This window comes from Macrobrachium nipponense, chromosome 36, assembly GCF_015104395.2.
Source record: "Macrobrachium nipponense isolate FS-2020 chromosome 36, ASM1510439v2, whole genome shotgun sequence".
NCBI classification, from domain to species: domain Eukaryota; kingdom Metazoa; phylum Arthropoda; class Malacostraca; order Decapoda; family Palaemonidae; genus Macrobrachium; species Macrobrachium nipponense.
Window position 1 is genome coordinate 61,336,390 of NC_087220.1, and position 26,849 is coordinate 61,363,238.

The 26,849-nt window shown below is 34.4% G+C and overlaps 1 protein-coding gene across 7 annotated transcripts; it reads left to right on the forward strand.

Moving 5' to 3' along the window:
- Positions 1 to 26,817, forward strand: LOC135203754 (arfaptin-2-like). 7 transcript variants are annotated; one of them, XM_064233702.1, is made up of 9 exons: positions 1 to 155; positions 5,484 to 5,752; positions 6,926 to 7,147; positions 10,974 to 11,119; positions 11,382 to 11,557; positions 11,910 to 12,084; positions 12,275 to 12,423; positions 15,334 to 15,440; positions 21,408 to 26,817. In XM_064233702.1, the coding sequence occupies exons 2-8, from the start codon at positions 5,500 to 5,502 to the stop codon at positions 15,389 to 15,391; spliced, it is 1,179 nt and encodes a 392-aa protein (XP_064089772.1). In that variant the 5' UTR covers positions 1 to 155; positions 5,484 to 5,499; the 3' UTR covers positions 15,392 to 15,440; positions 21,408 to 26,817. The 7 variants fall into 7 exon arrangements, with proteins under 7 accessions (XP_064089772.1, XP_064089771.1, XP_064089766.1 ...); XM_064233701.1 differs by lacking the exon at positions 1 to 155 and adding an exon at positions 951 to 1,103; XM_064233696.1 differs by lacking the exon at positions 1 to 155 and adding an exon at positions 3,568 to 3,706.
- The last annotated feature ends 32 nt before the right edge of the window (positions 26,818 to 26,849 follow it).

Sequence of the window (26,849 nt, forward strand, 5' to 3'; positions counted from 1 at the left end):
TTTTTTTTTTTCTACACACGCTATTGTATTGGATGGAAGTAATCCCAGTAGACAGACGGCATTACAGTAGTTATTTCAACATATAATGGGAGAACTAATTCATCTGAGTATACATCGAGCATGCATTGGTCTGGGGCCTAAGCCAACTGCTCTTGGTAAGACAACACCAAAAGTTTTCCGTTTTGCACATTAGTGAAACTTAACACTTGTTTGATTTGTATTTCACATAATTTATTATTAAAAACATAAAAGGTTAAATTTTACAATTAGATAAATTATCATTGAGTGTTGTAGACTAAATTTGCCTATAAATTTGTTTATTTTTATCATAAGGATAGTCAAGAACCTTCATTTCTCCTACTGGATTCATCTTGATAATTGTCCCGAAAAAAAAAAAAATCAGCCAGACACGTGGGAAATATACATTACTATACTAACTTAGACTGTGACGTCATGAACATTATATAAATCTTGTGAAATCTGGTTATATATAACCACAAAACAAAAGGTATTTACTGTAACACGTCAACACATAGAGAATATACAAATCAATAGGAAAATTTTAATGTATGACATTTTAAAGGCGTATGTATGATCAACACATCGCTCAACAGATATTAGTGTACGATAATCTCACTTTTAAACGCTCCTTACAATGATGAATTTTACCAAAATCGATAGAGGGTAAACTCATTATTATAATTTGTCCTTTATTTTATAAGTTATATGTTTATTCTGGGCACATTTAGACGCCAGATATGACGACTACCGTGTGAAATCGAAAACTGTGAATTTTTGCTGTAGCAAGAAGTCTTGAAAAGTCAGACCGACTGATATATCACCTCTTTCGGTTTTACGCGAGAATCGACAGTGGCCTAAATTATCCGGAAATCGAAAATCTATAATTATGGAATTTTAGAGTCGTAATTAACATTCGCACAAACGACCCTTGGCCGAAAAACAATTAGGCGAAAAACGATGACTAGCATCGTGTAGTGTGTGTCTGATACGCGGCAGTGACGTCATCAGCAGACAGCTTGGTGTGTTGTGATGAGTTTTGACAGATTAAGGGTTATTAGTTCATGATCTACGGCAAATTTTAGGTGAGTACTGGCCCGCCATGAATTAATGCGACGGTGTCCGTAGCCATTTAGTGAGGAAATGTCCCCCGGAATATGTATTTCGACCCCCCCAGGGGGCGAGTGGAATGGAAAAGCCTAAGGCAGACTGAATTTCTTTAGAGTTGACCAACGTCGGGTTATTTTAAGGCCGCTGGATCAAACTCTTTGCCAGTTATATCGATGTTTTACCGAGGTATTTTCGTATATTAATTATAATTATAGCCAGATTATGCATCTACGGCGGTTATGATAGCGTTACTAAACCCGCCCCTTTGATCTGAAACACGGGAGGAGGCGGGGACAATTGATCATTGTTATATTTTTGTGGGATTACCTAGATTCTTTGCAACGTCCCTTTGCCCCCCTAGCTGCAACCCCTTTTGTTCCTTTTGCTGTATAGCCTACCTCCTCTCATGTTTTTTCTTCCATCTTGCTATCCTCCCTGGAGGTATTCCTCCTGTTACACCTTGCAGTCCTCTCCAATCTCACTTTCCCTTTCAGTGCTGAATGACCCAATAGGCCCCTGTGCTTAGCCATTGTCCAAAATTCTATTTTGTATTCTATTCTATTCTTGGGGGCGAATGCCGGAAAAGGCATTGGGTAAGGTCGCGCAGTTAATTCATGGGCTAGATAGGACAGGCTTAAGTTGATGAGTTTAGTAAACAAAAAACTACGCTTGAGATTTAGGTTTAGGATGTAGCATAATAGATGTAGGCTTGCTTATTGCCTAACGCTTGCACCCCAGGCCTTCATAAAAACAAGAAAATATCCCAAAAGTTGAGTTATTGGTTGAGAAATTAATATTTGTCCTAATAGATGAATCAAATATTCTAAAATCTACTAATCACAATTTTTTGTGCTTTATTGTATTTTTTTCTTATCTGTACCCCAAACAACAAGCCAGAGCTTTGACTTATAATTTAGATGTCCTATGTACGAGAATGCAAGGCTCGAGAAAGTATGTATTGAATGAACGTTTACCAATACAAAGAAACATCTGTAATATTATAGCTCCAAACAAAATGCTGTAATCGACATTGCATTTACAGAAAATATGCTACTATTTTTAGCCTGGGCTTTTAAACTTGTCTTTGTTTCAGTGATGCGTACCAGACAAATGCTCTTAACAATTTAAGAATGGAATTTTTTGTACAGTAATGTGTGATTTGATGTTTTAATTAATACGTTGGTATGGCGTTGTGCAAAAAAATTCTTCTTATCTCATGTGCTAGGAATTTTGGTGTTTATGATCTTTGTACTTGAACTGTCTTTTTGTTGTTATAGAGTATGCAGTTGGAAATTATTTGCACTATCAAAGAGATGCCAGAGCGAATTGGGATTTTTTTTACCATAAAAAGTTATTTATGGCAAAAACTTTGGTAAAGTGTACTAAGTACTACAGATGTTTTGGCAAAAACAATTTATAATATGTTTTGTCTTCAGAGAGGAAGGGTCAGTTGCCAGTTACAATGTTCACAGCCTAACCTAGCTTTCCTTCAACCTAAGATGCTGTACTACCTAGCTTAACGGGGGGTGACTCCTTGGTATTCTTAATGTAAACAGTCTGACAAAAGAATTGTCTTCCTACTTGATTCAGGAGGCTTTTTCTCCATGGGCATCTGCCATATTACATATGAAAATGAAAATAGGGCATTGTTATTAATATACAGGGTGGGCCAAAAGTAGCCTCACAGTTAAAACAGAATAAAAAATAATTTATTAAACGCATAAAATTTTTCAGACATGAATAAGTGGCATATTTAAGAATGAGTGACATGAAAAGGATAAAAATAAATAGCATGTATTAATGGCACAGTATTAATTTTCTATTGAAGAGTACTTTGAATGAGAAACAGTTCATGAAGTACCTGTGAGGCTACTTTTGGCCCACCCTGTATATGTTTTATTTACTCCATTTCATTTCTTTTCTTTTCTTTAGTTTCTTCACAGTTGTCCAAAATTAACTTTGGTATTGTGTAATTTTACTTGCCATTTCATAAAAACATCCTTTCAGCATGCCTCATGATATTCTAGAAATCCAAATTAAAGTTCTACTCAAATTACTTTAATGTTATTAAGAGTAATTATATCAATTTACTTTAGCTATAAGAAGGCAGAGTTGCAATAATAGATAAGTATTTGGCATAGAGTAAAAAAAAAAAAAGTTTTTATCTATTGCTAAGTTTAGATTCCTGCATAGCACTTTCTTATTCCCTTTTACCACTAATTCGTTATCAGTTTTAAAGGCTACAGAAAAAAAGCAAACAAAAACATTCTGACCATGAACTTTGTACAAAACTCAAAAGAGAAACATAAAAAACAGAATATGGTAGATTCTCTCGAGTTGAAAGAAATGTACTCTATTAGATTAGTTGTGCGTGCAGCCATTTGTAATTTTGATATCAATGTATAAACCCACGAGGTTCTTGGTGTCCTGAGCAAGTAGTTTTGTACTGGCTCGTGAAGAGCGCACACGCTGTTACAACTTGTGATCTTGTGTCCTCCCCGAAGTTTTGTCGTTTTGTTTGCTGTTTATCTGTAGCTATGTCAAAATCAGATAAACATTTTTCCACTGCTTATCATAAGTATGTGCTTAGTTTTCTCCTTTTGAAGTTTTAATCATGAAGTTTTAGGTAGGAAATTTAGATTCACTTTAATTTTAAAACAGATATTTTTAAATTAAAACTTGAACATACATACATACATGAATTATTAGAGTTTGGAATTTAAGTTGGCAGATTCACTGTTCTAATTGTGGTAAAGCTTTACTGATTTGTGGTCCAGTATAATAAGATCCTTTGCTTTTTCAAATAGCTTGTATGAAGAGTTTTCATTTTGAAGTGGTTGTGCTATACGTACTGTATAAAGAATAGACACATATTCATCAATTTTTATTGGAATATTGTTACCAGCAATAAAAGTTCGTTAGTCGTAAAATTGTAGAGATAGTATTTCTAAGTTATGGTGATGTTGGGATTGATAGTATTGTCTGATAAGGAACCACTTGAGATTAGACTTTTGAGACAAGAAAAAAAAAAGCAATTATCTGTCTTGAGATTAAAGGAATGAACGCTTAGCTACACTGAAGTGATTGAGGTTTTAATAGGAGAATATGTTGTATATCCACTTGATGTTTTAAATTTTGTATGAATTCTTGTTGAGTTGGCGCTAAGACTTAGAAAAAGATGCTGTAGTTAGATTTGGATGTTCACCACAATAGTAATCTCATACATTTGATATGATCAAAATCTTTCAAGTTTGTAAGATATGTCATTGTTAATTGTGTTAGTCTCTTTGTCATTGTTCAATCATGTTATGTTTTTGTAACTTTAAAGGAAATAGTTACTGGTGAATCCTTGGTTTAGAAATACTGTTCACTGGTTGTGATAAAATCATTTGAATATAGAAAGTCCAGACAGTGGTCCCCCGTATTCGCAGGGGATGTGTACTAGAACCCCCCCCCCCCCCCCCCCCCCACCATAGTAAGAATCTGTGAATAGTTGGAACCCCTATAAAAATGCTGAAAACGGCCTATTATGTCAGTTAAAACTCAAGAAAAACCCACTAAAAATTATTATACCCAGTTTTTTTAATAATTTTATCACAAAAAGTGCATTTTATAATGAAATTGATAAAAAACCCAGGAATTTGTGGATATTTCTCATAGAAAAATACCACCTGTAGGTGAATTTCTCGCGATTAATGGGTAGATATGATCCAGAGAGAAATCCGCGAATCTGGAGAACGCGAATACAGGAGCCCCACATGTATATTACTGGTACTTTTAAACTGTGTTGTATTTATCAAAAGCAAGTTTGTTTCATACAGTGTTCCTTTGGTGGATGTTTCTTTTCTTCAGTCTAGGTGGTGACAATTTTGTATGTACTTTTTATCACATATCCTTATATATTATATGACCAGAGGTATGGCTTGAAGATAATATGCGTCTGTCTGAGATGTTGTATACTTTTATACTAATCACCTTCCCATTTACTTAATGTGGCATAAGCTTCATTTTCATCATAGCTATATAAAGTAGTCGTCTAATTTAATTTCCAGCTAAACCCTTGGACTTTATGCAGGCAATACTTACGTAACAATGCTATTTGTATAATGGCATTCTGTTGTTTTCATTAATAAAGCACAGTAGTACTCATTATTCATATTGGTATTTCTCTGTCTAGGATTTTCTTGTTAGTGATTGCGCCAAAAGTGTACCAATTATTTTTTCTAAGATTGTACTTACAAAATTTACTGTAATTTCTTTCAGAATTTCAGAAATGAAGATGTTGCATTATATTTACACTTGAACAGCAACATTTTTCAGAATTTTATAAATGACATTGGCTCAAATTCCCACAGAATTTCAGAAGCAATTATGGACGGAGATCTGAGTGAAGGCGGCATGCAAAATGTTGCGCTGAATGACGGAGCCATCAATTCTGAGAACCAGCCCCTAGCTGGAGCTGGAATGTCCATGAGCAATGCTGTCAACAACTCTGGAGGAGTGCAGTCGCCCACGTCCCCGACGCAGCCCATAGCAGTCTCTCAGAATCGGCCCACCTCTCTTCCACAGTACCCCCATAACCCAGGTTCATCATATGCCTCCCCCAATAATGCCAATAGTCCTGGTAAGTTTCTTTATTATTATGGAGAATTGATAGCCCTTTTTTTTTATATCAAGAGCAGCTTCAATAATAATTTTTAAAAATTCACATCGCTTAATTTGTGGTTCCAGGTTACCTTCATTATTTAAAGATGAATTCAGTTAGATTAGTTTTATTCAAAACAGGGTAATATGAATAAGTTAGATGCAGAGATAACAGCATTTGCATGTGGTGTACCTGATTAGAAGTACAGTAGATATCTTCCTTTGATTTAAGTAGGAATGCTTTACCAGCAGTTGATTCTTACTAGTGACAAGAAATAACTTAGATTTGACCAGGTGTGAATAATGCTTATGTATGTAAATTATTTACTGGACCATCTAATACTTGTGCAGCTGTATGTAGACGGATGGTAGGAAGACATCCAATATTAATATGTAGGATACAGTATTCAGTGAATTTGGACATTTCTGATGAAATTACATGCTTAGAGAATGTTCGATCATGAGATTTATTAATAGTACTAATGAATTAGGCAAACAAAAAGTATTTCTTGATAACTGTCTTAAATTCAAGAATGCAGGAAAACAAGTAATATTGTCAGTAAAAATGACCTCAGGTCATGTTATCTTTGAAGCGTAGTACTGTTTATTGTTCATGCTGGCATGTTGTATATGGCAGGCATGAATTAGTTTGCATTTTAAGAAGTTTTTATTGCTAGTAAAATACGAGACACATGTATTCAATGTAGTCAGAGGAAGAGTGAGTTTTGTATTGCTAATTTTTGTCATGTTTTGTGCCTCTAAAGTTATTGTAAGGAATCTATTCTTGAGTAGATATTGAATGATGCTGGTTGATATTTTGCAACTTGCTCGAGTAAAGTACATTGTTGAAGTTTGACTTTTTGGTCAGCTTATTTATGCTTCTCAATTATTGTACTGTATACATTTTCATGCTTAGTGCAGCTTGCTTTAATTTTGTTAGAAATGTACCGTGATTTTACTTGAAATATTTAGTTAATAGTGTCCCTTGCCATTCATCAACCTAGGCACAGTAGCTATGCAATATTTTAATAAGCCATTTAAAGTGCCCAGCCGTGTGTCTCTAAAGTTTGGAAGAGGCATTTGTGGAGTTAATGCTGTGACCCAAAATAAAGCAATTTTAAACCCCTGGACCCCTATGTAAGTAATGTTTCAGAGTACGGGAATAAGTGGTCCTGTTATATCTCGCCGTTTCCAGCCATGTCTCCCGTCCCTTTAGCAACGCCCACAACACCCAGCAGTGAAAATGGCGCAGCGGTCGTACGGTCAGGGTCAAGCAAAATGGAGAGCATCAAGACGTGGTCTATCTCCACATATAAGTGCACTAAGCAGCTCATTTCCGAGAAATTAGGCAAATCCTCACGGACAGTAGATACTGGTGAGTTTCTCTGGATTGTGATTCATTTCTTGTTTTTGTTAATAGTTTACTGAGTTCTTGAATGACTGTTCCTTTACACACTGTTCTGTTTGATTACTTCAAGAAATAAATTGAAAAGAATAAGGGTTTTAATTCCACTGTACAGTAATACCCCGAACTTATGCGATTTGTGTTGCACAAATTCACAATAGTGCGAACTTTTCATTGGAATCTAACTAATTATCATATGCGAGTTCTTCACAATAGCGTGAACATTTGTGAATCTTCCAGAAACACTGCAAGGGCCTGCAAAAGCGTTTATGGTTAAGTTATCACTGTATATAAATTTTGAAGATTTAAAGCTTTTCTGTATAAATCTTTATTAAAAATGTATTATTTTTATTTTTGTACATGCTTAAATATGATACTAAGGTACTAATTACAGTACTACCTACAGTTGGTGCATTTAGTATGTACTTTTATGCAATAGGCTACCCATTCACAAAGTTACTGCACTTTTCAAAGATGATATCCCTTCAGGAACTTTGTTTAATTTCTGAAGTACGTACTAGTATACTACAATTAGTATAAGTTTTCATGCTTTTAAGTGTAAAATCAGCATATGGAGATTCTGTGTATGCTATTTATATTTTTGAAAATGTACAAAGGCAGTACATAATTCACAGTGTTTGTCACTATATAAGACCTTCATGATCAACTACTAAAACATATCAGAGACAGAATAGAGTTGATGTTCTGTGAAAATTACTATCTTAACCTCGGAGAAAAGTGCTGGTACAATCTGTATGTACTATGTTACGTAATTACAGCACATACAGTTAATGTACTTTCAGAAGATGTGATCCCATTCACAATTTTGAAAGATGATACCCCTTCAGAGTTTCACCTCACATGACGTACGTATTTCTCTCTCTCTCTCTCTCTCTCTCTCTCTCTCTCTCTCTCTCTCTCTCTCTCTCTCTCTCTCTCTCTCATAGTTAGCCCTCATACTAGTACATGATTTTAAATTGATTGAATTTTACCTTCACCCTCTGCAAACGTTACATATGTACATAGTACTGTACATGTTTTCTTTATTTCATTATAACAGACTTATGAAATTTACCTAGTGACACAAAGAAAACTTCTTTTATTCTGAGGGAAAAAGAGAATGGCATCCCATGAATTAGGGGTAACATTAGTATATGTATGAAAATGGATACGTATGTACGTAGTAGTTATGTACTGTTACTATTTTTATGCCGACCAGTTATTTCATTTTTAAGGGTAATGTATTAAAATCTTTCAAATCAAAGTACAGTAACTTTAATTTCATTTCAAAGTTAGCTTAACCCTTTAACGCTGATTGGACGTATGATACGTCGATATAAAAAAGTTTTTTTTTAAATTCGCGGAAAAATAGTTATAGGCCTACAAGGCAAAAACTTTTGAATCATGCACCTTGGGGGATGCTGGGAGCTCACGGATCAAGGCATTGTTTTGTTTACAATCGTTACCCAGGCACGTGAGCGCGAATTTCTTTCGTCTTGCACTAAAAAGTATCAGCGACACATCTCAGAAATTATTTCGTCACTTTGACATAATTTTTGGACCATTTTATATTAGCCGTTACATGGAGTATTATATATGAAAATGTGTGCATTTTCATGTAGAATACAACAAAAAACTACTCATGGTTGTAGCTTTTATCAGTTTTGAAATATTTTCATATAAATAACGATAAGTGCCAAAATTTCAACCTTCGGTCAACTTTGACTCTACCAAAATGGTTGAAAAACGCAATTGTAAGCTAAAACTCTTACATTTTAGTAATATTCAATCATTTAAATTTATTTTGGAACTCATTAGAAGTCTCTAGCACAATATTTCGATTTATGGTGAATTTATGAAAAAAAAAAAACATTTTCCTTACGTCCGCGCGGTAACTCTTCCGAAAAAAAATCAGAAAGTTTTTCGTCCGATTGTTGTAATGTTTGCACCATTTTAAATTAGCAGTTACATAAAGTTTTATGTATGAAAATGTGTGTAATTTTATGTAGCATACAACTAAAAATAACCCATGGTTGTAGCTTTTATCATTTTTGAGATATTTTCATATAAATAATGATAAGTGCCAAAATTTCAACCTTCGGTCAACTTTGACTCGACCGAAATGGTCGAAAAATGCAACTGTAAGCTAAAACTATTACATTCCAGTAATATTCAATCATTTACCTTCATTTCAACAAATTGGAAGTCTCTAGCACAATATTTCGATTTATGGTGAATTTATGAAAAAAACTTTTTCCTTATGTCTGCGCGTAACTCTTCGGAAAAAATCATAAATTTTTTTGTCCGATTGTCGTAATGTTTGCACCATTTTAAATTAGCCTTTACATAAAGTTTTATATATGAAAATGTGCGCAATTTCATGTAGAATACAACAAAAAACAAGCTATGGTTGTAGCTTTTATCAGTTTTGAAATATTTTCATATAAATAATGATAAAGAGAAAAAATTCTTCCTTTGGTCAACTTTAACTCGACCAAAATGGTTGAAAACTGCAATTGTAAGCTACAACACTTACAGTCTAGTAATATTCAATCAGTTACCTTCATTTTGCAACAAACGGGAAATCTCTAGCACAATATTTTTATTTATGGTGAATTTTTGACAACACCTTTTTTTTTACATCCACGCATTATGAATTCATGCATCATTTTGTGATAATATTTTCTCTGTGTTGCCTTGATAGTTTTACAATGTGTTATATACCAAAATAATTGCAATTTAGTGAATAATACAACAACAAAAAATAAATTAACTCGTTGGCTTTACCCGTTTTGCTCACAGCGCGATTTGTATACAATTATATATGAAATTTTTTTCGTGCTGTCATATATCCCAATATTTATATATGATAATGATTTTTTTTTAATTTCTAATGGTTGCATACTAAACTTCAGGCAATGACAAAAAAAAAAAAAAAAAAAAAAAAAAAAAAAAAAAAAAAAAAAAAAAAAAAAAAATGAACTCCTAATCTTGAAAACTAAGCGTGCCGTGATTTTTTGAAAAAAACATTTTTTCCGCTTCGGCGCTCACTCGCGAACGCCGCTGGCATACGGGAGACGTTTTTTAAAATACCGCTTCAGCGTTTAAGGGTTAATGCTTAGGGAGCATGGTTAGGGTCAGATTTTGTGTTCAAACTCTAGAAGCAAGCATTTATTAGCATTTGCAGAGACCGTGCAAAACTTACGTGAAACTTCCCCTTACACGAGGGGGTCTGGAACCTAACCCCGCATAAGTTCAGGGTATTACTGTATTTGAAATAAAGCATACCGTATTTTGGTGTGTGTACTCTGTGGCTTCGTTCAGTTTTTGAGCTGGCAAATTTTGATTGGAGGAGGCCATAATTTCCTTGTGAATTGAGGGAACTCACTAGTAATCCAGTACTACAGCTTTCCGCTCTCATTTTGCTTATGAATGTTATGTAGGTCGACTATGGCTAATTCCATATGGTTAGGTGTCACAGTATTGACATGCCAGCTACTTATGGCATTTCTGTAATTCAAGGCCACTCTATAGGTAACTACGTAATCAAAATTAGATTCTGAAAAGGTGTCAGGTAAATATGAGCTCAGCTTTTCTGATGTGAATTTTGTGCATGCTACCCATGGGCTGTCATGACAACTTCCAGTTAGCCACATTAATTCTCTCTCACATTAACACTTTATTCCATTGACCTCTTAGTTGATCAGTATCGGTAAAAATACGTAGTATATTTGTAAAAGTACCACATAAATATAAACATTAAATTTGTCTTAATTTTGTGGTCTTTTTTCAACAGAGCTGGAAGGTCAGATTGAGGCGCTGCGAGACACGCAACGTAAATATTCACAAATACTACGGTTAGCAAGAGCTTTATCTTCACATTTTTACCACGTTGTTCAAACACAACAGCAGTTAGGCGATGCATTCGCTGATCTAGCCCAGGTATGTTTTCAAGTGCACATGAAGTATTTCGGACATCTGTGTTGGTTAATGTTTGAGTTTGTCACATTATTTGTTAAAGAAGGATACCACAGTCAGTATAGGTACTGAGTTTACTTATTTACATATATATTGATGCATAATGTAAGCTTTGGTGTCGTTAAAGGTTACTACTAGTTATAACCTCTGTGTAGAACATTTACAGGATAATCTTTCAAGGCCAGACAAGTGTCTAGCTTTGTAACGAGATTATTTCCTTTTATAGAAATCTCCAGAGCTTCAAGAAGAATTTATATATAATGCCGAGACTCAACGAACTCTAACCAAAAATGGAGAAACTCTCCTTGGTGCATTAAATTTCTTTGTTTCCTCTGTCAACACACTTTGTAACAAGACCATGGAAGACACTTTACTTACCATCAAGCTGTACGAAGCTGCAAGGTGAGTTACACATTTACCTTTCATATCGATGTGATAATAGGCTTTTTGTATTGCATTATGTTTGGAAGTTTTAATGAAATTTATAAATGTATGTATTGTTAGAGCTTATTTTCTTAGATGATGTTAAGTGGAAAAATGTTTGACATTATTTGTTTGCCTCCACTTCCTTAGTTGACTGAGGTTCCCTCAAGCTTCCCAGTACAGTATTGGAAAACGATGATAAAAATCAAAATACTACTACTTTTTCCTGATGCAAGATATGACTGCTCAGAAGAGACAAGGAATTAAAACAGCAATATTTCCTTCTGTGTATGAGCTTTTAAACAGTTTTTCCATGTTCCTCTCCTTATAGGGTGGAATACGATGCGTACCGTAGTGACCTTGAAATGATGTCACAACAACCAAGGTCTGAAATAAGTAGCATCAAGTTAGAGGAGGCGCAGAGGAACTTCAGTATGCACAAGGCGCACTATGACAGGTTGAGGGCAGACGTAGCAATTAAACTAAAATTTTTGGATGAAAATAAGGTGGGGGTTTTTGTTTTTTTAGCCCCTGTTGTTGTTGAAACTCATTACAGAATGTTGGCTTTCATCTCAGATAAAAAAAGTTTTTGCATTTTAGAAAAATTTAAATACTGTAAACCTTGAATGTTGTTCATTTTGTTATAAATTATATTACAGTAGTATATTGTCTCTAATGTTACTTTTAAATCTTTAGGTTAAAGTAATGCACAAGCAGTTGCTATTATTCCACAATGCCGTTTCGGCATATTTTAGTGGTAATCAGACGGCCCTAGAAGCAACGCTTAAGCAGTTCAACATTAAACTTCGCAGTCCCAACACAGCTCCCCCTTCTTGGCTTGAACAGTAAGTATACGTAAACATTTTCCTTTTATTATTCTACAGGATTATTTTTCTTTGATGGGTGGTGTAACTCATTCCTATATAGTTACTACTTGTACTATAGTTAGTACCAGTGTATCTGTTTTGTAAAATTTTTAGTAGAGTATTTTTTTCCTGCTATTTGAGCTTAAGCTCAGTAGGCATTAGACCTTGCAGGTAATAGTGAGGAAAAAGAAATGCGTGTGCTTTGAGAGTAAGCTAAGGTACCTGTGATTCTCCAGCTGTGTTGTTTATACTATTTATTTTGGTGCTGAGGTTAACAGATTTTTCAGTTAAAGGGAATTTATTAGTTTAAGTAGCCTTTCATTGTCCATCAAATGTGACCAGTGAGTAGTAAATTTACTGTGAATGTTTTGATCATTATGCAGGATCATGCACCCAGTGTATGTTCTTGACCCCAAGTTGCAATGATTTCCATCTTTACTTTTCATCTTCTCCCCTGATGATTCTGTTCTTTCTGGCTCTTCATATTTGATTTTTCTGCTTCAGTTTCTACCCCTCATCTGTGATTACAAACATTTTCGTCTTCAATATTGACCCATCCTTCGTAGGAGGGAATTTTGGAGCTCATTCAGTCTGTGAAATTTTTTTTTTATGGTGATGTTCAGTCTTTACAAGATGTTCAAATATAAATCAGGCTGTCTGTATACAGTCTGTCTCTGAATTACAGCAGGGGTTCCTTTCTGACGGTGCGTGGTAAGACGATTTCCACCGCACCGTAAGTACTATTACTTGGTACCTATTCTTGTTGGAAGCACCGTAAACAGTGCCGTAACTAGATACCTATTTTCATAATAATTGTATTTGAAAAAGTACCATAAGATTGGAATGCCATGAGTCATTGGCGCCGTTACTTGGGGACGCCCTGTGTTAATTTTTAACTTTAACATGAATTTTGACGTGGCAGTCTTCTTAAGGTAATTTACTAGTGGTGAGGTCTGTTTGGAGATGATGAGTTACTTAATTAGCATGATGAATTGTTATGCAGATGTGTTGTGAATATGGAAGGTAGTCAATCTCGGAAATGTGCGCAGCCCACCAAAACTAAAGTTTATTTTAGGTTCTGTATGAGAAAATCTTCATGCAAATACAAATCCTCATTTTACTCAAGCTTGCCAGGCGAAGGTAAACTAACTTAAGAACAAATGTCAGTTGTAATTATTTTGTGAACTTTGATGAAGAACAGCCATTGCTTTTGGGAACTTTTGAATTGCAAACAGGCATTTTCTTTTAAAATTTGAGCTCTAAGGACAAGCACTGTTATGTTAAGTTTAAAAGCAAAGGGAAAATAGTAACAGTGTTTTGCACAATTTAAAGAAGAAGGATAGATTTAGGAGCTAAGGCAGGCTTGTCACAGGTGATACTTCATGCAAGTTAAGTCATAAGTTACATATAGTGATAGAATAGCATTTTGTCTTCAGCATATAGTGTTCTGCATGATATTCTACCTAGTTTTGTATTGTGTAGTAGAAGTAGAATTATCTCTCATCTGATCAAATGACATTTTATTACAGGTAGAAGCTTTATGTTGTAGTGCAAATCGACTGAGAATATTTTTTCTGATCTGCATACAGTATTCTCTTTGTTTTTTAAGTATTTTTTTTTTGAGTCTGCATATAACTGACTTGCATAATTACTTTTGAGGGAAATTTGAATTACAAACCATTATTGTTATAAGTTACATACATTATAGAAGTGATTAGTAAAAGTAAAAGTTTTTTCAAGGAATTTTGTATTAGGTCTCGACGACTTGGTGAGCAAGTTTCAAAGTACTATGTACTTTTGAATTTACTTTTTGTCATTATTCTTTACCCTTTTAGCAAGAAAGCATGTTCTTAGATTATATTTAGTTTTTTCAGGTTTTTACATTTTATTCATTATTTGTTTCATTATACTGTACTGTCATATAAGAAAAAAATTTAGATCTAGTAAATCCTTTATCTTTTTATGCATCATCTGGAATATATCTTTTAAGAGTATGTCTTTGTTATAGATGAATATAAAAGGCATAGTTTTTGTAGTTGACTATTTGACTGAAATAGGCTACATCCCCAATACTTATACATACATTAAGCATTCCATGAAAATGATTATCCAAGCATTAATTAATAGTCATTATTTTAAGTTGCTGTTGCATTTTTTTTTTGCATCCATTTTAATCAAGATTATGGGGCTATTAATGATGCCAAAGTAAAACATTTTCTTTCAGTTTTTTGGGTTTCTTCCTTTGTGGGAAAAAATTAATTGCAGCCTAAATTTCCATGAATATTTAATGCCTGTCCAACCGTTACCACATCACTGTAAATGTGTTGGAAGATCTGTGCTGAATATCCCTCAATCTGTTTGCTGTCGTCTTGCATGGATTCACTCTGTCTCGGCCAACAGTTTCCTGAATGTCCAGACTGTTGTACTGTCATTTCTTGTGCCGTTCCTCTGATACCATTGCCGTCTGTGTCATTTGGCTTCATGTTTATGCAATTACCCTAACCTTTCATCCACTGCAGTGCCCTCATACTTGCTGAACACACTCCATTTGTGGCTTTCCAGCTGGCACAACATTCACCAACACACTCCTATGTTTGTTATTCTGTCATGAAAGATGAACATTAGGACAGGGAGGGTTTTATTCTTTTGTGTTGATGCTTCTCTTCCCGTTGCTTTGAAAACCCCAGCCCAGTTGTCACATACCCAGCAACAACTGTATTCGTTGATTATTCAATTGCTGAGCAAACTATCAAAATAGGTCGTAGTAATGCTAATGTAGTGTAAGGGGGCCCACTTGTAGCCGTTGTTTATTTTGTTTCTGTTTATTTAAGGCTAGCCATTATTATTTTCAGTTATATTCTAGTTTGGTATTTTTTGCTTACTTTTCAGATCTGTGCCAGAGACGTTTCAGACAATTTTTGGTAGTCTAAACTCCCCAACCAAGTAACATAAGCCATCACTTTCACATTCTTATAACTATAAATCATTTCAGGCAAGTAATAGTGCTTAGTGTATTTGTTATTGTGTATATGTAGCATTTTTCCCCTGCTAGCACTCATCCCCTGATGTAACAGCAAGGAAGGTCTTGGTTAGCCGTAGGTATCAATGGAGAGGCCTTCATTGTGAGAAGGACAAAGAAAAAGGCACATTTTTTCGTTTTTCTTCTTTTGATTCGGACATGTTACTTCTGTTGTGGCTTCTGCATGTCAATTTATTTCTAGATGTTTCTCTATGTTAGTCTTTGGTTTGAGGTTCAATAATGAGGAAATGTCATATAGCTTGAGGGTTGGGCTTCATCAATGAGCTCTCTTATATAGCTCTTCAGAGCATAACAGGAAGTTGATGAAGTGAGGATATTAAATTATCAGTTTTCATATCAGTAATAAATTTGAAGTGTTTATTATCACATTTAAATGAGACATTGTAACCAAATTAGGTTTGACTACTGAGAAATTATGGTCTTTTGCAATGGTAAGTCATGAAGCCTGAGAATGTGGTCCCCCATGAAAGGGTAGTGTATACCGGGTGCTTCCCATGTTGCACTGTGTACAAGTACTAAAGGTTCTTAACAATTTCTTTGACCCCCATTATGTTGCTTTTTTTGTACTTTACTTTTAATCCTTTAATAGGACCTAGTTTTATCAAGGGTGTAAAACTGCTGTTGTAACTGACTCTTGCACCACCACTGAAAATTAATACTAAAGATCAAGCTTTGTTCCGACGAAAGTATAGACTACATTTTATGCAGTATTTTCAGCACCAGCCAGAAACAGTTGTTGAATTATGTTAAGAAAATAAAGTGATAGTAGGCAAGTAGGTAAGGGGCCGGGTGATACCGCCCACTCATCTGCCTGGAATCCTCACTTTTCGGGTGCCATTGCGTCCAGATGTCTTTGCTGTTGTGAGGCTTCTTGACTGAGGATTGTTGGGGATTTTTGTGACTAGATGGCTTATTTTGTTGGTGGTTTCATGCCTGATGCTTCACCTCCTTCAGTATGAAGGATGTTATCCACAAGTTATTTGGTACCTTCTTGGGACATTGTAAAGTTACGTAAGCACCATTTGGACAGCAAAACTCACCTAAGGTTCATGCATAAGGCTATGGATGACTAGGTCAGTGACTGATTTTACTTCCCTTTTTGTCAGTCTCTTTTAGGGCTAGATCTATCTCAGTGGAAGAGTTATGGAACACCTGGAAGATTTGGCTTGAAGATGTTACATCCTCGCCTTCCCCACAAGGTGTTGGTTGTAGCAGAGCGTTGTTTCTGTTTGTTTGTGATATTAATTGTTACCTCTCAAGTTTGCTTTGAGTGGTTGCTCCTCCATAAGAGCCTGACTCTGGCTCAGGTCCTCATCAGCCTCTGCATCAAATCCTTCAGGCTGTATAGAAGGTTGCAGGGGTCATTCCTTGCCCTGTTCATGCACATAACTAGCAAGTTGATATTCCAAATGGTGATAGGAATAATGCCAACCATGTTCCATGAGGCAAACTTCCCAACATGGAGGTAAATTGTTGAGATTGAAGGCATGTGTAGACTTGAATTTAGTTTTGCATATTTTATATGGTATTACTGATAACTGTTATATCTTGAATGTTCAGATGTTGGCCATATTTATAGAGGCCTATGTTAGTTGCCCCAGTGTTTGGCATGTATGCCTAAAATCTATAAATCAGTCAGTCTTGATAAATTAAGGTGTAATGTAATATAAAATTTTCATAGATGTACAAGCCTGAAGTTATTTTATCATAATCCCAGATCAAAACAACCCACTCTTTATCTGTCTGTTAACCACCTTGTTAACAAGTTTCAACACGTTCCTACTGGTGCCATGAAAGCCTGGCTTAGGTAAAATTCAATTTAATTTTGAGAAATCTGTTTTATTCTTTTGTTTGTTTGGATCAGGACACTCATTTTTGTTCCCCATTGTATTTCTTTTGTTTATTCTGACCAAGCCTAGTTAAGGGCATTAAGTTTCCCCTAAAATCAGGATTTGCTTGGAAATTTTTAATTTTGAAAGGTTAAAACTCTCAGAAATTGTTGCATTTTACAAATGCAAACTTCGATATTGACTGCTGTTTTTTTTTTCTTTCACTAAAAACAAATGACCCAAGTTTCATAGCAACCCATTTCAGATGATTTTGAAAAGCTTGTTGATGAATTCATCCACCAAAAGAAAATGCTTGCTCACAAACAGGAGTTTGGGGCTAACCATATAAGGTTTCATATCAGGTAATACGTAGCTATGTTCCGTTCACAATAGGTGAATGATCATAGACTCAGAAAGGCATTTTCAGAAAATGTATTCTTGAAGATTCTCGAACTCCCAGTCTTCCCATCGGGGTTAGGCTTGCTAGGATTATTGTTCTTCACAACTTTGGAACAACAGGGACAGGTGTTTTTATAAATGGTAGAAAATGCCAGTCTTGAAAGAAGTATAATCGTGGATACTCAACATACAGTACAGTCCTGTGCACTAACACGAATTTCAGAAGTGTTGCCATAACTCAACCCATTTCTTTTCCCTTTGTTTTGGTTTTTATAATGTTATTTTGGCTGCTTTTGTGTTTAAGGAAAAGAAAAAAAAAACTTTCATGCTTTAGTTTGATATTTGACTTCAATGTTTAGGCAGAATTTTGTATCTTTGTTAAATACACTTGTTACAAGTGTGTCCAGTGAGAAGTCAGGAGTGTATAAAATAAGTCACTACTACTCATGATATGATATAATAAGGAATGCATTTTTCATTTCTTGATTTTAAGGGATATGGCTCTTGTGTTCTCACAGTCTGAGATGTTGAATTTTTTTTAGTTTTTATGTTTTTCCCTCATCTTTTATTGGGATGCTTTTTAATACAGCCTCTATTCATATCAGACTTGGTGAGTTGCATGTCATGGGTGAAAAACAGTTACAGTTCTCTGTTTAGTCGCAAGAGCTAACATATCTCTGTAACCGTGGAGAATTGGAGGACCCACATTTACAGATTAATTTACAGATTAATTGTTTTCTGGAGTCATAAAGTATGGCTGTTAATGAAACCACTATAATTATGTATCCCCAGATAAAGGGTGCACTACACAAAGCCTCTTGCTTTTAGATTACGATGTAAATAATACATTCATTCCCTTATGGTTCTTAACTGCATGATGAATTTGTGTTTCCTGTGTATGTGGAACTACATTCATTCTTTTTTTGACTTGGCTGCCAATGCCGCAGCTTCTGTCTTACCGGTCTTCCGTTCTTCCTACAGGGGTGAATACTAGTGAAGTGAGGAGTTTAAGGTGTTTGTATACAGATGATGCCAGTGACACATGCATCGGGTTGGGGAGATGTGTTAGGAGATCCATGAGTCACCAGTTATGTCTGTCAGGTCTCAAGTCGAGACTGTATTTGAGTGCTGTTTGAGCTTGTTACTCTTCTCCTCTTGTGGATGTTCGTAATGAGAATTTTTATGGATGCTGAAGAAAAATCCTATGCATTTTTGTGAATGGAAGTACTTGACAGAAATTAAGGACAGTGTGAGACAGTTGCAGTTTGATTTTTGACAGTAATGAAACATCTATTTTATATTAAATACATATCTGACGATAAGGTTGATTCTGATGCTATGTAATGTATAAAAGCCTGAAGGATTTATAAATTTTATCAACTGTTTCATTCACCAATTCTGAATGTAACTGTGTAGTACTATTTGTTTTGATATTTTTTTCATATCCTGGATGTTACTGTCATGTTCAGGCAGTGTAGTCCTGAAAACAGGATGGTTTACAGTGTACTATAGTTGACTATTTGCTAACTAGACAGCTTTTGAAGGAAGGAATATTTCTTATTGGGTGATTTTGGGAATGTCAGTTCAAATCTCAAGGAGCCTTGCTTATTTCTACTTGCAAATCACAAGAATGCTTAATTTAATACAGCTGTACAATATAGCACTGCTTTGTAAGTACCATCACCTCGATTTAATGATAATGGTCAACAAGAGGTTGATTTGTGATAACTGATCTTGTAGTGACAGGAGAATGGTGTTAAATGTAACAGTTATTGTTACTGTGGTTTGATTTACATATAGAAATGATTTTCATACATTCTGGTAATGATGCTGTAGCCACATTTGAGGAGAAATGGATTTTGACTAATATAGAGAAATATTACCACAATGTCTGTCGTGTTGGAAGTGGTATTTATAAGTTGCATACCATAATGTAGTTAAGTTGGAAAATACTTGAATATGTTACTGAAATGTTTGACAAGGTCACTATAATTCAGTCATTTTTAAGTTCCTTGAAGTGCTTGCAATGTATAGCAGATTTGGTTTAACTGCTGCAGCGTTTCATATCTTGCATTTGGTAAAATTTTGCAATGAAGGGGTATACATACGTATATGTTTTCCATTGCAAATTTAATGTTTGTATATATATTATTAAGCATGTATTACTTAGCTTCAAAGGTAGTCATTTCCAAATACGGCTGTGACTTTCTTGTGCATGTTAGTGATTACACTGATTCTCTTATGAATCTTGTACACAATTTAAAAAGGATATAAAAGGTCCTTAGAAAGAATGTTTTGCCCTGTGCTTTACAGTGGAAGGTTTCGTATCTGAAATGCCTTTTTGACATGGGATTTTCCCATTAAAAGTAAGCTAGAGAAATTAGTTTATGGGATAGATTTTAGAAATTATGTTATTTAGGAACCTTTTGTCTTAAACTACTCGAATATAGTACTTCTTTTGTTTTACTTAATGACATGAAGAGTTTACCTGGTGGCATCGCTTAAACTTGAGTTATGATTCTTATAAATGCTTCGATTTTACTTCTAAAGAAATGCTTTGAGTAGATTTTATTAGTTCGCTCTTGTACTGTGGCAGGACCTTATAACTGCACTTGTTTATCCTCTGGGATGCTTCAGCAGAAGCTTTATATTCGGGTATGGGATGGTATATCTAACCTGACCCTTCAGTCACCCATTTGCAAAGACTATTTGCTTCCTATTCAATTTTTTTCAACACCTAGATTAATCTGTTCTCACCACTAAGGGCTTTTCAGCTCTACCTTAATGCATTCTTATAACTACATATTGAAGTTTTTATGATACTTCTTGGGTATTTGAACATAAACTCAAGAAAATCTGGCATGTAATATGTTGTTTTCACTTTGATTTACTTGGTTCAAATAGCACCTTGAGAAATTTTGTCTCTTTATGCTTTAGTTCTCTCAACTAATCTATTTTACATCTGGAAGTGTTTCATTCTGTTTTTTCGTAAGCTCTCTACACACTTTTTTAATAGTGACTTTTATTTTGAAGGTTATTTAGTTTGAATTAAGGGACATGCTGATGGATCCATTGTGACTTGTCAGAATTTTGTGGCTGAGAGTTGTGGTGAAGTTTCATACGTCTATGGCAGTTGTTTTCAGTGCTTTTTTAATATTGATTTTCATAAGGGAAAAATGGCAGGTTAGGTCTTTAATGGCAATAACTCTCAACAGATGCTTTATTCTGGAGACTATAAGATATCTTATGCTTTATTCAATATTTTTGTCGTAGTGAACCAATTCTGACACTTGTGTCATTGCTTGAAAATTATGGTCAACCAACTCTTTGTTTCCAACTTGGAGGAAACGAACTGAAAACTGGGACTTTTTGATGGGTAAACATTTATAGATACACGAACGAAACTTGAATGTTTCAAACATCCAGTGATAGCATGTTCTTCCGTGCACCGGCGAAGATGCTGTTAACTCCCAGAACTGCGGGCTTTTTGAAAATTGCAAAGGTTGCATGTCTGTTATTTTTCTCATTTTATCTGTGACTTGTCTGGCTTCAGTGTTCAGCAATATTTATCATTGCTTATTTATTTATCTTTTAGCAAAATGCCATGCATTTATCGTTTAATTGGATGGCTTTTCATAAGATTACTTTCTTAAAATGTTGACATTACATATACTACATTTTTTTGTTGCAGAAAGTGAATGATCAGCCTAAAGGAATTTTATTTTTCTATGTAGCTGCGAGGAACAAATGTAAGTAAACGCTGACATTTAGTTACATGAACTCCAAGTGATTGTGAGGATGCTATATATGGCACATTGACATTGAAACATATGTATGTATTTGCAAATCATGAGCTTTCTAAAATTTTGACAAAATTATAACCATGTTTGTATCGTCAAATTTGCAAAAAAAATGATCCTGTGATTGAGCAAATGTTTTTTTATGAATTGGCAAGTGCCCTTGTAAAACAGAAGTAATAAGCAACATTCTTAATTCTCCTGTTTTATATTTACATGTATACAAAGACTTGAGTTGAAAAAATCATGGCCAAGTAAATGTCACTTAATGCCATATGCTTTATTAAGAGGGCATTATTATACAGAAGAAATGTGGCTTCATATTTTATACTGTAAAATCTGGGTCATGTGTTAAACTCACGTGTATGATACTTGTAATTTTTGTGTAATGACTTAGTAACGCCTAAGAAATATTTGCAATATTCATGTATCGTTTACAATGTTTTGTTTGTCTTTGTTTCAAGATTTTACCCAAGTTATAGGGGTTTGCAATTTCATAGGAAATTTGTCAGATGGAAGAAAATGCCTTATCATTGAAGTCCAAGTGGTAGGGAAGCTTTAGAAAAAAAGAAGTTGGTTGAAAAAGTGATATGCTTCACTGTGTAGTTGAAGATGTTTTGAAAACCTGGTGATGAAATTTTGTAAATGCTGCTGTGGTCCATTGTTCGGATCAGTAATTTAATCACATCTGCTCGCATATTGTAGGTTCTATAAATTTAATATTGATATTAGTAATCATTCTAGTCAATTTTGTATGGTTACATCAAATTGTACTATTACACTTTGTAGTTAACAGTAGCAGCACATTTGTAACATGATACAAAAATTATGAAGGCTAAAGAACCAAAAATCAATCAAGACATTACTATGTAATGGATTTTGTCATTTTCTTTCCTCTTCTAGTCATCTACCTTGTCTTTTTTTATATATATACATATACCTCAGCAGGATTGAGTCTTTTAACATGTAACCCCCAAACTGTTGCTGCTCATTCAATGACAGTCTACTCCTCGTTTGTTTCATTCCATTATCAGTGGGTTGTAAATGGTTCTAATGGGTTGCTGCTTGATTTTATAAGCCTTGTTGACCCAATGCAATAGAGAACAAATAAAGCAATTGTGATTTGGTAACAAAAGAACAAGGTTTTTGAACAAAATGTTCTAGGAGCAATCTGAAAATATAGAACATGTCAAAAGTAGTACCAGACTAGCAAACAAATTTGTATCGTTTCTTTGTCTCACTTACTGGAGAGACCCAATAAAAGTAACTTCAGAGCAGTTTTGGGGTTACGTAGTTCCTCATTCCTGTCCTGTGGTGTTGTAACAGCCAAAGCCATCGGTGGTAATATGCCTTGCTGGTTCCTTTAACTTTATGGTTTTCTCCACCTGGATTTCTGGTCAGTCAGATTATTTTACGCTCTATTTTTCTGTGTATAATCAAGATAAATTGTTTTAAATTGTTCATTTAACAGAAGGGGACCTTACTAAAATCCAGTAGACTCTTTGTCTGGTTGGACTTCAACTGATAACTATTCTTCTGTTGTCGAAGCTTTGTAAGTGCTTATACATTCCTTTTCGGTTCATTTCCCGAAATTTAGAAAGAAAAATAGTAACAAACAGGTAATGAATTACACAATAATACATAGAAAGATCCTGAAAATTGTGTAGTATATAATCTATATATATTTCAACTGACATCTGTTTCCTTGTATGGGAGATTACCACAGATGTAATTTGAATAATATATATTTAGATAAATAAAAACTAGTACAGCATCTTGAAGGTATCATGTTAGGAATGAAAATGTAAATTTTATTTACTATGTGTCATTAAGTGAATGGTACAACCGTTCCTAATTTGTACATATTTTAATACTGTACCAGAGTTTTTTCTGGTTACCTTTAATAAGGAAAAAATAAAATATTCATTGAGTTGGATATTCCTAACAGTTTTTTTTTTCTTTTTTTTTTTTTTTTTGGTTACATGAAGTTGTTTTGGGTGTGTTGTTTGTATGTGCCTGTAATAATTTACAAATGGTGATCATCATGCTACTTTATTTTTAAGGTTTGTTATTATTATTATTGGCTGTATTTTCCAATGTGAACAAAGGTATGAACAAGGGGACTTCTTCACTCTGTGAAAGTTAAATTTGGAGACCCTGTTGAATTTAGCCATTAGGATCTGTACTCTTAAGGAGAAATGGTTTGTAAAATGCATTGCCCTTTGTGTCTGCAATGAAGGTTTTTTGTTATTGTTCATATACTATTCACTGTTTATCACCTGCTGGACAAGACATAGCTTCAAATGGTTTAGAAGAGGAGATAACCTGCTTTTTGCATTTGTGTATATAAGGACTAACAGGACAGTCAGAACAAAGTGATCTATTTCATCTCCTCACCTTGTTCTTACCTTCTGTTTAGGTTTGAAAATATGGTAGTAAGTGTTCAACATTATAGGCTAACTTAATTAGTTTTGTCAAGTGTAACAACACTGTAGTTGTATATACTGGTTTTGCATATTCAGAGATTGTTTATGCCTTAGATAACTGTGTGCAATAGTATGTTCTTTTACGCATGAGAGTCTTGTTGACAAGAAGTACCGGGCGTTTTATAAGTTTATAGAAAGGGACGAAAAAAAGTATTTCGATGAAAATCACTTTTTGTTTCAAGTAGCTTTGCTAAGAGTTAGTGATAAGGATATTGATAGTTATTTTTCATTTCTTATGCCCTCAGAAGTGGGGCATGAATCGTCTTTCCCCCTAACTGTATTTCCTTTTCATTTTCGAGAGATCTTATCATTTACGACATGGTCATGTCTTCACATAATATTCCCCTATGTGATCTGGCTTAGGTATAACACATTTGTCAGAGAATTAGCAGAGTGTCTGTTTCAATAGCTAGAATATGTTGAGTGCTCTGGTTCATTTACCCACAATTTAGATCTTATCAAGAATATTGATTGAGGAAAGCTGTTAGGCATAGTTGTACTATGTATTGTACAGTACTTTTCACTGTTGGATGCATTTACTTTTAGTGCAATGTATTATTTGGAGAATATTGAAACAGTATACATATTCAATACAGGAACTCTTTAGAAATAGTAGATTGTAAAATAATGGATCCTGCTGGCAATATGTATCACGATTGGTCTGAAATATGTTCCAGGTACAGTATTTCAAAGTACAGTATGCCCTGTGCAGGGGTCTAGCACATACTAATTACACTCCAGGTCTTGCTCTAGTTTTTTTTTTTTTTAACTTGCTCTGGTCTCCTCCAGTCCAGCATCTTTTTCACCTCTTAAAAACCAGTTGTTGCATGCCAGCCCAGTAAGTCAAGCAGTATGTGTTAGTGGTCTGGTTAAACTAAATACTCTAAAAAAAAAAACCCATTTTCAGATTCAGTATTGGTAGGTATGTTGAAGCAATTAGACATGAAAAATGGGTTGTTGTTCACTTTCACTTAGTTTCAGACTATTATTTGCAGTATTAAGAGTCTCTCCTTTATCCTTCAAGTAATAACATTAGGAAACCTTATAATTTTATCATTTAAAGGTTGTTCAATGGAGATGTAATTCTTTGTTGCCTCATGTATGTTACTTTTTGCCAATAAAAAGTCCGATTAGAGCATATATTATAAAACAATATTGTCTACATTTTAAGGTAGGCTGATGGGAAAGTCCTTGAACTGTATTGATAATTTAGTATAGTTGTAAGTTAAGTGCATTACAGTTGTGTGTTTAAAAGACACAGCTTGGATAGTTTTCTGATGAATAGTATTTTATGAATTATTTAAATCGTGTTGCATAGTTGTTATATTTTGACTACGTATTTCAATTCAAGTTGGACTAAGCAGTTTGTTACGAGAATAGACACTATCCTTTGCTTTATTGATGGACTGCAATTGTAGCAATTTCCATTATTCTGTGAATAATTTGGTAGTTTTCAAATTTTAACGATTTATACGTTTTACCCAAATGAGCTAGAAGCCAGGTTTTTCATGGGTTAAGGTCTGAGATAGACAAAATGAGTTTAAAAGTGCAGGTCTTGCATTCCTTTTTTATTTTTTTGTGTTCCCTTTGGTTTTTCCCACTTCTGTGTCCAGCTTCTTGAATTTAATTGCTGTATTTCATGTCTCTTCATGACAAATTCCCGAGAGTAGAAGTATGGCATAGTGGTCTAGCTAGCCTTTGGAGGGTTCAATTATACCTCATCATATTTCCAGCTTGTGAGATTTCAGTGAAATCACATGACAATCTCGAAGTTAATTTGTTCTGACTTTTTCTTTTGATTTTTTTTCATATTTGAATACTGTACGATAAAATCCAGGTATTCTACTTCAGAATAACTGTGTAACCAGAAGACATTTTGAAAATTTCAATCAAATAACAGCAAGTCTCAAAAGAAAAAAAGAAAAAAGAAAAAAGTTTGCCATAATAAGTGACTCATAAAATCTCTCATAAGGGGAAAGCTATTTTATTATAGGGCTTGTTTTGATTGCTGTACAGTACTGTAATTGCTTAAGTATGAATTTATAGCACAGGCTACCTAGTTTGTTTCGTTCTCTATTTAAGGGTGCCTTTCTTGAAGAGCCTGTCAAGATTATAGTCCTTAGATAACAGTGGTGTAGTTTTAAATTTTGCTGCCACAAAGAAGCAACAAATTAATTTAAGTCATCCATATTAGTTTTTCTAATCAGTGGTGTTATTCATACATAAACCTACTATGTTTCCAAGTGCTTTCAGAATTTGCCGCCTTTTTAAGTGATAGGGGTCACAGATACAGTTTATTCAGTCTTTAAATATTATATTCAGTAGTAAAGAGTATTCAGGAGACACTTCTGTTAGCATTGTAGCTAATTTTAAAGTAACTGCGTACATGAAGAATACCTCACAGAAGCTTTTTAGTTTGCAGTATAGAAGAAATTCTTTGTGCAGGTTGTGAATAGTGCAATAATTGTCAGCCTACATTTTTTTTTTTTTTTTGACCAAGTACTCTTAAAAGTTTGGGAACTCGACAGTAAAATGTAGGATTTTGTTTGTCACTGCACTCGTGCTACTTTCTTAAAAGCTATATCAAGAGGCAGCTGAACATTTCCACAGTTAAAGTCAGAAAGGTCTTACATGTGGGTAAGTGGACCTAGAGCCCATTACTGCTCTTCAAAATATAAGAACTCCACAGAGCAGATTCACTAATAGTTAGCCTTGGTCATTTTGTACGCATTAGTTCCTGATAAGGAAGGTAATGAACAGGAATCATTGTGAAAAGCAGGAATTTTTGTTATGTAATAAATAATAGAACAATGTATTACTGACTTTTGTATGTTATTTTCCTTAAAATTGTATT